Source organism: Hyperolius riggenbachi, chromosome 3 (genome assembly GCF_040937935.1).
Source record: "Hyperolius riggenbachi isolate aHypRig1 chromosome 3, aHypRig1.pri, whole genome shotgun sequence".
Classification (NCBI taxonomy): Eukaryota; Metazoa; Chordata; class Amphibia; order Anura; family Hyperoliidae; genus Hyperolius; species Hyperolius riggenbachi.
In genome coordinates, this window is record NC_090648.1 from 105,110,044 (window position 1) to 105,123,953 (window position 13,910).

The 13,910-nt window shown below is 43.3% G+C and overlaps 1 protein-coding gene across 2 annotated transcripts in view; it reads right to left on the bottom strand.

Annotated features, from left to right (window-relative positions):
- Positions 1-13,910, bottom strand: part of DOCK5 (dedicator of cytokinesis 5) — a 205,088-nt gene that overhangs the window by 65,374 nt on the left and 125,804 nt on the right. For both annotated transcript variants that reach the window (XM_068274725.1, XM_068274727.1), the window contains exons 5-13: positions 11,035-11,131; positions 10,805-10,953; positions 9,064-9,199; positions 6,629-6,786; positions 5,918-5,999; positions 4,901-5,030; positions 3,073-3,145; positions 2,845-2,987; positions 41-166 (exon numbers count right to left, since the gene is read on the bottom strand). In XM_068274725.1, the coding sequence (XP_068130826.1) occupies positions 41-166; positions 2,845-2,987; positions 3,073-3,145; positions 4,901-5,030; positions 5,918-5,999; positions 6,629-6,786; positions 9,064-9,199; positions 10,805-10,953; positions 11,035-11,131 (1,094 nt within the window). The remainder of the gene's footprint in view (positions 1-40; positions 167-2,844; positions 2,988-3,072; positions 3,146-4,900; positions 5,031-5,917; positions 6,000-6,628; positions 6,787-9,063; positions 9,200-10,804; positions 10,954-11,034; positions 11,132-13,910) is intronic.

Sequence of the window (13,910 nt, forward strand, 5' to 3'; positions counted from 1 at the left end):
AGGTTCAGGAATTAGCAATACTTGTACTTGAAACACTTACCGGGTAAGATAATCTCTGGAAAGCCCATTTTGCGGGCCACAGCAGTAGATCTGTCCACAAGGTGAGAATATTCCTTCTGTACCTGACTCAGGTCTCCAGGGAGCAGCTTCAGGGAGATCCAGAGCCCTGAGGAGGACAAGAAAGAAGGAAACATTAGCGGATATTGTTTATTTGAATGGAAATGGGCAGTGTTCATACATGAAGGAAAAGTTGTAACAATAGCGCCATCTGGCGGGGTTGGCAAGCACCACCCTGGACGGCAACCAGCCCCCACCCACAACCAAACAATAATTGTGGGATTCTTTGTTCCAGAATGAGTTGTCCATACTACACATGCTCAGAATGGTGATTAAGTTCTACTGTTTTTATGTGCTCTGTGATGCAACTAATGTACTGAAAATGTTTTGCTGCGGATGACGCAGTCTGAGAGCTGTGAAATGTCCGTTAAGCTTTAAAACAAACCTGAAAAGGTTAAAAAGAACATACTTACATCAGTAGGTGGAAACCTCTGGATGCTCCACAGACTTCCCCGATCTTCCTCAACCCCTCAGCTGTCGGACAAGACCCACTTCCTCTTTGCAGCCGTGCTCCCTTCCGTGTGTGAGCGGGACCACACTGCAGAGGTGCCAGTGGGTTTGTGCCTGTGCAGTAGCACAGAGCCACTTGTGCACAGAGAAAAGAAACATGCAAGAGCTGCTCCATGTTACTGCACAGGATGTTAAAGGGACTCAGAGGAGTGCCTAAATCTAAAAAAAAAAATACACTTACCTGGGGCTTCTTCCAGCTCAGGGAAGGCGGCAAGGTCCAGCGGTGTCCTCCTGGCTCGTCTCCTTCAGCCTCCGCCGGCCCCCCGTTATCGGCGTCACCTGGGCCTGGTGTGGGACAGCTCTTCCTGATTAATGACGCAATGAGTCATCACGGCGGCTGCGTGACAGGCCTGCGCATGCGCGGGACACCAGGCCCGGGTCTCGCCAATAACGGGGAGGGGGGGGGGGGTGCGGCGGAGGCTGAAGGAGACGAGCCAGGAGGATGCCGCGGGACCGCGCCGTCTACCCTGAGCTGGAAGAAGCCCCAGGTAAGTTTATTCTTTTAAATTTGGGCACTGCTCGGTGTCCCTTTAATGTGCCTGTGCAGTCCAGCCGTGATCATACACAGAGGGAAGAGTGGCCACAAGCACTATTCAACTTTAATGTCAAGTACTTATAGAGTTCTGGTGGAGAAACAGAGGCGCGCGCACACACACACACACACACACACACACACACACACACACACACACACACACACACACACACACACACACACACACACACACACACACACACACACACACACACACACACACACACACACACACACACACACACACACACACACACACACACACACACACACACACACACACACACACACACACACACACACACACACACACACACACACACCCTCTTCCTACTTAATGTAATAAGTAAAGAAATAGAACTTCTGTATCTCATTTGTCACTTTTTTTTCTGTCTTCTTTAATCTTGATGGATTAATCTCCTCCGGCCCAACGCTCCCTGTTGCTTCTACCACCGCACCTGCGTGCTTAGCCACCTCTTCAGCACTAGGCTGCCCAGAGATCATCTGATGTCTGTCGTTGCATGCCAGGCTCTCCTGGGACCGTTACTTCCAGTTGCCCTGCACCAACCTGATGGACCAGATGCTGCTCTCTTGCTGCACCTTCTGCTACTGGAGAAACCTTGAGCCCCAGCAAAAGCTTATTCAACAGGATGATTCTCATTGGTCCACCCATTAAGTCAGGTAAGTGCCAGAACCCTTTCTGGCCTAAGCTGCAGCTAGCAGCAGACAGAGTGGTACACATACATCTCCCGGGAGAGGGAGGCAGCATTGCCGTGGTGCAGAAGGACAGCTCCATGGCACAAACTTTCCACCCAATCACCCAGCACACAGGAGCAGCACTAGCTACTATTCTGGAAAGTGTAATGGTTAAGAGCCAGGAATTAAAGTGGTAAACCACGAAAACAAAAAAAAAACAGGAGCCCAGATGGTGCAGTATGTCACAGCGAGGATGGAAATAATATAAAATATGTGTAGATATACTGACAAAGGTGGGATACACAAACCCGAATCCACTCAGGTATCACAAATTATGTAGATTATTGGTTGCTCTCTTTGGAGATAAAACACCTACACTCTGAACACCTTGCTTGGTGTCAGGAACTCCCCTCACAGGAGGCAGGAGTGGAGTGAGACACAGAACAAGGGGAAAGAGGCCCCCAGGTGATATAAAATGCTCTAAAAACAATAAAAATGAAAGAAGGTTGAGGTGGCTTACCTCAATAGACGACATGTTCACATAAAATAGACTATTAGTGTAAGCACAGGCAACGCGTTTCGTGGGGACTTGCCCACTTCCTCAGGCCAATTCAAGTGCCGCTAGGTACTGGAAGCCATAGGAGAGGCGACCCACATATGACTTTCAGTACCTAGCGGCACTTGAATTGGCCTCAGGAAGTGGGCAAGTCCCCACGAAACCCGTTGCCTGTGCTTACACCAATAAATAGTTCATGTTATGTGAACGTGTCTATTGAGGTAAGCCACCTCAACCTTCTTTCATTTTTATAGTTTTTAGAGCATTTCATATCACCTAGGCGACTCCTTTCCCCTTGTTCTAATGGTTAAGAGATCTGGATTCAAATCTTGTCTCTTCAGCAAGCCAGCACCTATTCACGCCAACACTGCTACTGCCTTCTGAGTGCACCCTAGTGTTGTATTGGTAGCCTGCAGAAATAGTTCCATACCCTGCCCCTTGTGGTTGATCTCCTTGGCAGCGATGACCTTGTTGTATATGGTAGTGAGAGCCTCATTCTCTGCCAGTACCCGCGAAGAACTGAGAGGAGACATGATCAGTTGCCTTTGACTGATGTAGGTTTCCTTGGCCATACTGTAAGGAAGATAAAAACATTTAGAAATCAGTGATCTGACATTGGCTCATAAGCATTTTCACACGGTACAAGATGAAAACTTACGGATGGAACGGTATGAAATGTTGCTTCTCCTCATCGTCCACCTTCCCATGTATTACATCGGATATATCCATCACTGCAACACATGCGCAAGAAGAATACTTTATTTGGGGAAATATCTAGGAGGCTTAGGGCTAGTTCACACTGGGAATGCAAATCCCAATCACGACTGCAATTTTGCATTGCTTTGCGCCACGATTTGCGTTGTGATTCAAATCACCTTAAAGTGAACCTCCAGACTAAAAATCTACTCAGCAGCACTGAAAAGGCTTGGTGTTTCTTTAATAGGTTCCCAGCATCAGAACTTTTTGTTTTTCATACCGAAGCCTAATTTTTAGCTGTTTAGAAGCTAAGCTCCGCCCCATCAAAGAAAATTGCCCGGGCATTTTTCCCCTGATGCTGTGCAAAGCATGATGGGATTTCTGATGATGTTCTCGTTGCTCAGCAACTGGGAGTGGTGATCAGGACACAGAACAATTGGAACTGTGTCTCATGCTCCCTGTCACCTCCTTTCAACCAAAAAGATGGCTGCCCCTATGAAAGCACAAATATTTGCCTGTTCTTTTAAAACAGAGTGGGTAAGAGATTACCTATCTATTTTAATGAACATAAATAATGTAACTTAATGACAGTATGTTTGTTTAGGCTTAAGTTCCTCTTTAATAGAATCTGCCAGTGATGTACTGACCCACACGCGTGATTAATAAAGCTTCCGATCAATTTTCAATTTCAGTTTCTTGATGGAGCCTGTGACTAGCTTTGCGGTACATTTTTGCCAAAAGGACAATATAAGGGTGGTGTGGCATCAACAGCCGCATCATTTTGTACAGAATAAAGCAGGACAATGCTAGTAGAGGCTGCGGTCTGATCAATTCTCAATTAGATTATGGTGAAATATAAACAAGTTGAATATTGAAAGGTCAATTCCCCAATCAAGTGATTCATTGATTGCCACAGCGTGCTGCTATTGGTCTGCGTACAGCTAGCATTAAAGGAAAACTGAAGCGAGTGGGATATGGAGGCTGCCATATTTATTTCCTTTTAAACCAGGGATGTCAAACCGGTCCTTCGAGGGCCGAGGTCCTCACACATTTTTGACACAGCTCAAATTGAAGGATCTGAATCAGGAAAGGTGTGGTCCCTCAGGTAGAACACATTCCCCTCTTTCTCAGTCCATCCTAAACACTGGCATGGATCTGGCCCTCCAGGCCTGGAGTTCCACACCTGTGTTTTAATCAGTTCAGGACCATAGGCTTACACCCCCCCCCCCCCCCCCCCCTAGTGACCAAGCTATTTTTTACAATTATGTGCTCTGCAGCTTTAATGGCTCGCTGCAAAGCCATACCACGCAGCACACAAATGAATCCCCCCCCCCCCCCCCCTTTTCTGCCCACCAACAGATCTTTCTGTTGGTGAGCACTGATCCCTCGGTGCCCTGTTTGTTGTTTTTTTTTTTTTTTTTTTTTTTTTATAGATTTCCCCATTTTTGTATTTTATTTTTAAATGGACCAATAAAACACTTTTACTGCAAAATTTGATTAGTCCATTTTACAATAGAAAGACCTAGTAGTTATCATAATTCTCAATCATATCAAATGTATTTGCACCTTAAAGAGAATCCGAGGTGGGTTTGTGAAATCATATTAGGACACAGAGGCATGTTCTGTATATACCTTCCTCTGTGTCCTTGCATTGTGCCTCCAGTAAGTATACGAAAAAGGGTATGTAGTATGTGACCAGAGTGTGAAAAAAAGAAAATTAATAAACACACTGTCATTCAAGAAGTAGCCCTCATGTGTTTAATAATAAATGATAGAATAAATGCTTTTACCTGCAACACCAAAAGGCCGCCGAAGGCCAAACGTATGTTTTTTACCATCCTTCATCTCCATGTGTCCAACACGCACAATCTGGCACACAAGGCTGATCCGGGGACGAATCAGATCCAGGCTACTGAGGTCCTGAAGAGGAGAGAGGTCAAAACTAGAATGAAAAACAAAATAGAGGCGGTTCAAGATGAGCAAAGAAAAAAGAAAAGGAAGTAAGGAAAGGAGATGAAAAAAAAATGGACCATGAATGTAAAACAGCACCAAGAAACAAAGGTTAGCAATAAGCTTAGGACTGAGAAACACATCGTAGAGTGAACATGACCAAGATGGGAAGAAAAGAAATTTAAAAGATACAATCATACCATGAAGACAATCACAGGTCCAGTGAAGATGGGGGGAAAGGGGGGGGGGGCAGACTATAGAAGGATTACAACAGGGTAGAAGACCAAGAACCATCAGAATACTAGAGGTAAGGAGAGTTCAGGGCTAGAAGTTATAAGGAAAAGGAGTAAACTGTAGACAAAATAGGTCAGGGAGACTCAAAGTATGATCAGGACCATTGAGAAGTACAGTAAAAGGAAAGCCAAAATAAAGGTTATGCAAAAACTGACTTCCATGACAAGCATCATGATGGCCACACACAGGCATATGGGTCACAAATATAACAAAGAAAACTACTCAATTTTCTTAATAATTGTCAAGAGTAGGGAATAATAACATACTATTCCACCAATCTTCACATCTGAAGGCACAATAACAGACATTTTCCATCATGATAGAAGCTTTCAGAGACTAGAGCTATGGGTCTTTACTATACACAAAAGGGGCAATTGGAAAAAATGCATACATTCTTCAGTTAGGCAAGCACTGTATTAAAGACATGTGTGGTCAGCATAAGACTGGAATGAAACAGAGGACTAAATAGTAGAAATGAAATCAGGTGGTGGAGGAAAGCTATTGAGATGCTACAAGGTAAAGGGAGAGAGAGGATCAGATGCAATAAGCAGGAAGACACTCACTGTGAACACTGCCTGCAGGTTGTTTAATTTCTCTATTTCTTTAGGCATACCAGAACTACTCCAGCGGACCAAGTAATTTTCACTGTGGGTAAATAAATCATACAGAAAACTTTAAAAACCTCTTCTTAGTTATAGCTAAGCACGTTCAAACATTAATCACTCAGAGTGGCCCTCCACTCTCAGAAAAAGAGGTCCATGTAGATTGCCCATATACTCAAATTCTCCACTTGCTTGGGACCTGGACACTTATAGCATGCAAATACCAGCATAATTCAGAGCTGGTGCTCATTAACAACCCCGGAATTGTGAGACGTAGATACAAGGTGGTCCCGGGATTACAAACTGAAACTGGAGTCAATATAAACTTCAAAGACTACAGAGGTTTTGCAAATAATTAAAAACTTGCCAGGTGGAGAGACTAAGAGTTGCAAAGGAGTTTTAAATCAATAGGAAGATATTCAATCTGGAACTGAAGTCATCGTATGCCTCAGAGGGTGCCCAGGCTTTTCAGACAACCACCCTGATGGTATCAATACCTGGAGAGTCAATTCTTAGGCTCCACGAAAAGCCAAGTACATTCAGGATTAGTAAAAAGATATCCTGGCTGGCATCTCACATGCCAACTATGTGATGTTGAGTTTTGTTTTTTAAATGTACACTTCAGGAGCTCTTCAAAGAGGTAACCTGGAACAACTGGTTATTGCGTCTCACCTGATGAAATGTGAAGTGTCCGGGTCATAGAGGCACATGAGGAGCTCTGCGTCTTCTGCCATATTACACACAAAATTCTTCAAGTTGACATACAGGCTGTATGTGTGTGCAACAAGCAGCATGGCTGGACTTCGTATCTCAAGAGTCTGCAACTGAGACTAAGAGGAGAAGAGGACTCAGGGATGTCTGCTTATATGACATGTATAAGTAGTGAACAAACTGTTTTATCATGGAGAACACCATTATCCATACTAGCTGAGGCCAATAGAGCTGTCCTTGTAAAAACCAAAGTGAGGTCTTCATACCGTGGCATTTCAAATGTTTGACTGTGGTTAATTTTTGCCTAATAACCCTCCATACTGTTCCCCAACTTTGTTCTTCCATTTTAAAACAAAAACTTGCTGCCTATCCTTAACCTTCTTCATTGTTAACTAACCCTAAGCTTCGAAATCATCACAGTAACACTAACCTTCTCTACCTAATTTTCTAATGCTCATAATCAACAACTAGCCCTCCTTATCAATGACTAATTCTTACCAGTGCTAACTATAACCTTTTGCCTAAGTTAAATTATTCTTCATCAATGACTTTTTTTTTTGTTTTTAGTCAACCATCATTTTTCTAAAGAAATGTTAATGTGCAAAAAGTAAAGCTGAACCTTGTGCCAATGAAGGGCCTGCCGTTTCAGAAGCTAATTGTTTTCTGCACCTAAAGCAATGTCAAATAGTGCTGAATGATGAAAGGTCTAGGATATGAAAGCAAACTTCTAACACCAAAAAGAGCTAAGGGCCCTTTCACACCAGAGGGATTTTTCGGCGTTTTAACGCCACGGCCGAAGTTGGCGTTTTGCTAGGTAAAAGAAAGTCCATAGACTTTAATTTTACCTTTCACATCTAACTCGGCGTTTTGGAGCGTTGCGTTTCAACGCTCCCAGGAGCTTTTTCAGGGCTGTTTACAGCCGAAGTTGGCTGTTGGCGTTTCAATGATAGTCAATGGAAAACGCCAACTTCAGCGTTTTCAAAGCGTTTTCAAAGCGTTTTACAGCTAACTTGTTCACTTATTTTTATAGGAGAAGAAAAAAAAAAGGACGTTTTCATATGAGCTGTAAAACTCTTTCAAAACGCTTTGTAAAAGCTTTGAAAACGCTATGTATTGGCGTTTAGCAAAAGGCTGACTTTCAGCCTTTTCTACCGCAGCCTCTAGTGTGAAAGAGCCCTAATGGCTAAAAATGATACTTCATCTTTTCACTAAAAACAAAGATGTGTAAAATTTACTGGACATTACCGTTACATTACCATGAATTGCCAATTTACAATACAATACAATACAATAACATTTGTAAAGCGCTTTTCTCCCATACGACTCAAAGCGCATAGCTGTGTCTCAGATTAATACAGGGTTTCAGGCTGGGTTGTGTTACAGAGGAGATAGTCAGATGTTCATGAATGCCAGACTGAAAAGGTAGGTTTTCAGTTTAGACTTAAATGCTTCCAGGGATGGGGCTGTCCTGATTGGGTGTGGCAGGGAGTTCCAAAGTGTAGGGGCAGCATGACAAAAGGCTCTGTCTCCAAAGGTTTTGAGGTGGACTCTGGGGGTGACCAAGGTGTTACGTCCTTTTGATCTAAGATTGTGGGGGGTGTGATGTAGTTACAACAAGTCCTTCAGGTATCCAGGGCCCAGATTGTGCAAGGATTTGAATGTCAGTAAGCCAATCTTAAACAGAATTCTCCATTTTATCGGTAGCCAGTGGAGTGAGCTCAGGGTTGGTGTTATGTGGCAATGGCGGGGTTGGCTCGTTAACAGCCTTGCGGCGGCATTCTGTACTAATTGCAGGCGGCGTAAGTCTTTCTTATGCAGGCCTGTGTAGAGGACGTTGCAGTAGTCTAACCTTGATGTGACGAAGGCATGAACTAGGGTTGGAAGATCTTGGTCCACTCAAACCACCTCTGAGTTACCAAACTTATTTGTACTTGATATGGTTACACAACATCTAATGTATTCAAGAGGTTTTCTAATTCCACCAACATACTGAGCTATATTGTTGGTCAGCAGGGTTGGACAAAAACATGCTGAGCTACTGTATATTGCCATTTTTGGTCAGCAGGGTTGGACAAAAACATGCTGAGCTACTGTATATCGCCATTTTTGGTCAGCAGGGTTTGACAAAACATTGGACTCTCAGCTGTCTGTTGCATTTAAGGCACTAAAAATCTTTGCAGTGGGCCAGCATCTGGAAGCAAAAGAGTTTTCAAGCAAAATGCAGATTCTGGTTTTATAAACGAACGAGTTTAATATATTTAAATGGATAGACAGTGAGTCTTGGTGCAAACTTCTGTGTCCTCCAAGTTCCCCTGTTGTAGCCAGAACCAGCTGATCAGCCAAAAATAAAAAACCCTTTCACTCTGCATCTCTGACCTTGACTATGGGATCCCTACCTTTTCCTCCTGAATCCGTTCATCAATTCTTCTTGATGCCATCTCATGGGAGCGGAATAATGTGATGACGCTGGTCTCATCAGGATCGAGGATGATCCCATTTTCATCTCGAACCACAAGATCCAAACCCAGGACTCTGAAGCGAGCAAAAACAAATAGATCAATAGGAACAGTGAACAAATTGTTCTCTTTAGTATCTTAAAATGGACCTGAACTTTTGCACAGGACACAAGGAAAACATAACAGAAATGCACCATGTATGTATCTAAAGAGTTTATCCTGTGTAATTCCCCCTAATTTGTGTCTAATCACTAGTTGTAATCTGATCTTCCCCCTGTGTCACATGACTGCCTATGGCAGATAAGCAGATAAGCACATTTGAAAGTAAAGGCTGTAAACAATATGCCTGCTTCCATGAATCAGGAAGTATAAACTGCAGATTTATTTTAGGATTTGTATCAGCTGTAAGAAAAGTTTTTTTGTAGGTTATTATGCTGTTGTGTATCTTTTAGAGCAGAGAGGAAGTTCTGAGATCAGGTCCGCTTTAAACATAAGACACTGGATTTTGCTGTCAACATATTCAAATCTGAAGTAAAGATCAATCTTCCAGTCAGTATATGGCACATGAATCGGGATAAGTAAGTAGAGAGACGGTTTCCTCTCCCTCACTTGTCGAACTTTAGCCATATAGGTGAAATAAATACTTTGTATTGAATGTTCTTTGCTGGCTAGACTATTTGGTTTGTGACGCTCTCCCTCCCTTTTTTTTTTTTTTTTTTTTTTTTTACAGCAGAATACAATTTTTTAAAATGTACAGATGGCAAAAAGCTTTGCGCCCCTGACAGGTCTTTAGGGCTCTTTCACATTAGGGCAGATTTTCTGCGTTTCAACGCAAAGGATAAAGTTTGCGTTACCCAAGGTGAAATGAAAGTCCATAGACTTTCATTTTAGCTTTCACATATAACGCAGCCTTTTTGTGCGTTGCGTTCCACTGCACCCAGGCGCAGTTTTTTGGCCAACGCTAGCTTTATGCGTTGCAATGTTAGTCAATGTAAAACGCACACTATGCGCGTTTTTAATCCGTTAACGCAGGCAATCAGTCCCAGAATGCAACAGAGGAACAATGTAGAAAGTTGACAACTAAAAGAAAAAAAAATTACCTGCGTTTTTCTATGTGCAGTAACGCATTGAAAACGGATTAAAAACGCACACTCACTGCAGTGCAACGCATATCAAAACGCAGTAAAAGGCATACAACAAAACGTATGCTTTGAGCGTTCTCCAACGCAAGCTCTGATGTGAAAGAGCCCTTACTGCTGCTTTGGTAGCCTGGTATGAAGGTGAACCTTTCCTCCTTAACTGTGGCTTTACTGAAATTTCCCAACTAGTGTTATGCGCTACTAGTAGCTACGAGTATATAGCTACTCATAATGGTGCGGGGCTTAACTTACCTATGCCGCTAACTTTTGCCAATGTGTTCCACGCAACACCACTACTTCCCCTTCCAACTTCCCCCTCATATGTGAATTGTTGATACATTTCTGTAAGTTGGCAATATATTGATGTTCTCCATCTAGCAGTCTATTTTATATAGCAATCTAAACGGAAATCGAGATTATGTTTACACCTGAGAAGTAGCTTCCATAACTGAAGTAGAAAAAGATCTTCCAGGGTCACAAACAGAAATGAAAGCTCAGTGGATTACGTTTTTCTCCAGTCCACCAAAAGGTAGTTTACTTACCGGTTCCCATAGTCAATCTTGGCTGTGACTTTTTTCCTCAGTTCAGCTAAGTCATCTTTGGGTAAAGTTCCAGACATAATCTGCGATCGCCATTCCATAAGTTGTGACATCATTTCCTGTATCTGTGTGAACTGCGCTCGTTGGTTGTGCTGCAAGGTTAACAAAGACAGTCAGGATCATTCAGTATTAACCTGGAACCTTGTACTGAAAGCCATTAATTGTACACTCACCACAAACAGCGTGTGCCAGAGGACCGCCCATTCTCGCAGAGTAATTGTAAGCTCTTGGACCAGAGGAAGCTCACTGAGGTTTGCTGGTTCATGGTGCCTACAACCAAGAGAGAGCAGAACGGTACACAATATAGAGTCATATAGTCACACTGATTACTTATTTGTCTTAATGGCCATACACTGGTCGATTTGAACATTAACTAGATCCCTCTCCTATCATTATCTGATCAGAGAAGGATCTGATGGAATCTCTCCACACAGATTTTCAATCGATTTCCACATGAAACCTATTGAAAATCTGGTCTGGTTTAGATGCATTAATACGTTTTTATTCAATATGCAATGCATATACACTGAGTGGACAAAAAAAATTAGAGACACACCCTAATAATGTGTTGGTCCACCTTTAGCTCTCATCACAGCTGATATTCTTCTTGGTATGGACTCAACAATATGCTGATAGCGTTGCTGAGGAATGTTGGCCCATGCTGACATAATGGTAGCTATACGTTGGGTCAGATTGGGTGATGGCGCTTCCAAGCTTTGAAGTGATCTTTCAACTTCGTCCTACAAATGTTCAATGAGATTGAGGTCAAGGCACTGAGCTGACCATGGAAGCAGGTTAAACTCCGGTTGAGGTTCTTCAAACCAATTTCAGACCGATTGAACACTGTGGCAAGGGCACAGAACAGGCATCTTTTCCTACTCTTCATTAATAGGAAAGGCACTCTTGATGGTCTCCTGCTGCTTAAGCCCATCCTTTGCAAAGTCCGTCTTGTTGTGCATTGGGATAGGCTTTGTGATGCACCTGTAATTTGTCATGTTGTTACCCTTCTATTGCAGCAGACTATGCCTGCTACTCGCCTTTCACCTCTTGTTCACCAGCCTTTTTTAGACTAGAATAGTCCTTATTGCTTGAAGTTTTTTTCTCAACTGCCACTCTAAACACCTGAGATACTGTTGGGCGAAAAAATCCTAAGAATGTGGTTTCAGAGATGCTAGCACCAGCTCTTCTTGAACTCGTTCAAAGTCATTCGAATATTTCAACTTATTCATTTTCACATTAACTTCCGTGAGAACTACGTCGTCCAAAGCTGAGCGTTCCTTATATAAGCAACTCTGCGCTGTTACATCACTGTTGGACTGTTTTTTTGTCAAATAATGGGAGTCTCTCATTTTTTAGCCACTCAGGACAGATGTTTTTCTAAGGTAGATACTATGTATACAGTACGTAGTTGCTTTAAATATCTACACAAAAGGTCAATGTGAATGTGGAAGGTCTGTTCACCTTGCACTCAATTGTTCAGTGGAACACACCTGTTGAAGGGTTAACGTCCAAAACAAATTGTATACAAGTATGTTTAATGATTATTATTGATTTATAAAGCGCCAACATATTCCGTGGAATTGTGAATATATCCACTGCCAAGCAAGAGTGTGGCCTACAACTCTTTCTTCTGCAGGGGAAGCCAACCAGCTGCCTCACCACACACTGAATCTGAAATGGACTCGCTCAGCTCAACTGCTTCTGGTCAAGACTGAATTAATAGCTGCAGAAGCCTCAGTTCTCATAAAGGCACGAGACAGTTCACACAGGGGGTTTCACATTGTTTTTTCAAGGTGTTAAATGGAGCAGTCAAGGGGAGATACACTGTTTTTCTACTGAATAAATGAAAAATATAATTTCACAGAGATAGTCATGATTTGAAGGCATTTGTGAATCTCTATGGTAGATCCAGCTTTAAAGTGAATGGGAACCGAATTTAAAAAAAATGAGACAGATACTTACCCAAGAAGAGGGAAGGCTCTGGGTCCTATAGCGCCTTCCGGCTCCTCTCCTGGTCCCCTCGTTCCAGTACTGGCTCGCCCGGTAGCAATATTTGACTAAATTAGTCAAATACTGCTTTACCCGGCCGTAGGAGGCTTCAGAAGTCTTCAGGGAGCCCGAGTGCTCCTGAAGAAGGGCGGCCCTGTACTGCACCTGCGCAAGCATGCTCTCTTGCACGTTCACGCCTGTGCAGTATGGAGCCGCATGTCTTCGGGAGGACACAGCTCCCGAAGACTTTCAAATACCCTTTCGGCGGGGGATTGAAACAGGGGGGAGCCAGCACAGGATAGAGAGCACCGAGAGAGGAGACTGAAGGCTCTATATGACCCAGAGCCTTCCCTCTCCTTAGGTAAGTATTTGCTTCATTTTTTTTCAAATGCGGTTCCCATTCACTTTAACAGCTGCTGCTAGCAGTGGTTTTGTCATTGCTGCGGTCACAACTCAGCAGTCTAAGCTTTTCAATGCAACTGCTTTAACCACTTGAAGAAAAATGGATGTTTATAAACATCCTATTTATGCAATAATTAGTGCAAACAGGACGTTTAACCTATGTCCATTCTGCCAAAATGCATGTGCGCCACAAAAGCACATGTGCACACGTTTTAACCACTCAGCGGATTGTGTCGAGTGGTTACAAGGCATTTGACAACATGCGGCAAATGTCTTGAACAGCTTTCTGCAGAAGCCTAGGCAGCGGAGGGAGGATGTCTGGAGGAGGTGGAGGGCCCTTTCACACCCAGTGTGCGTTCCGATCTGTTTTTCGGAACACTCCCGGTTTCCCTATCGCAGGGTCAGCTCCATTTAAAGTGAGCCTGAAGAGATATTAAAATTATAAAAAAAAAAACCAGATACTTGCCTCTCCTGGTTCCCTCGTTCCAGTGCTGTCCACTCCGTTAGCAGTCTCCAACCAATCGGTAGGAGACCGCTCTATTCTGCCACAGGAAGTTTCGTAACTCTTTGAGAGCCCAAGCTCTCCGAAAGAGACGGCTCCGTAGTGTGTAAGCGCACTTTCTCGTGCACATGCACAGCATGGAGCCACCAGTCATCG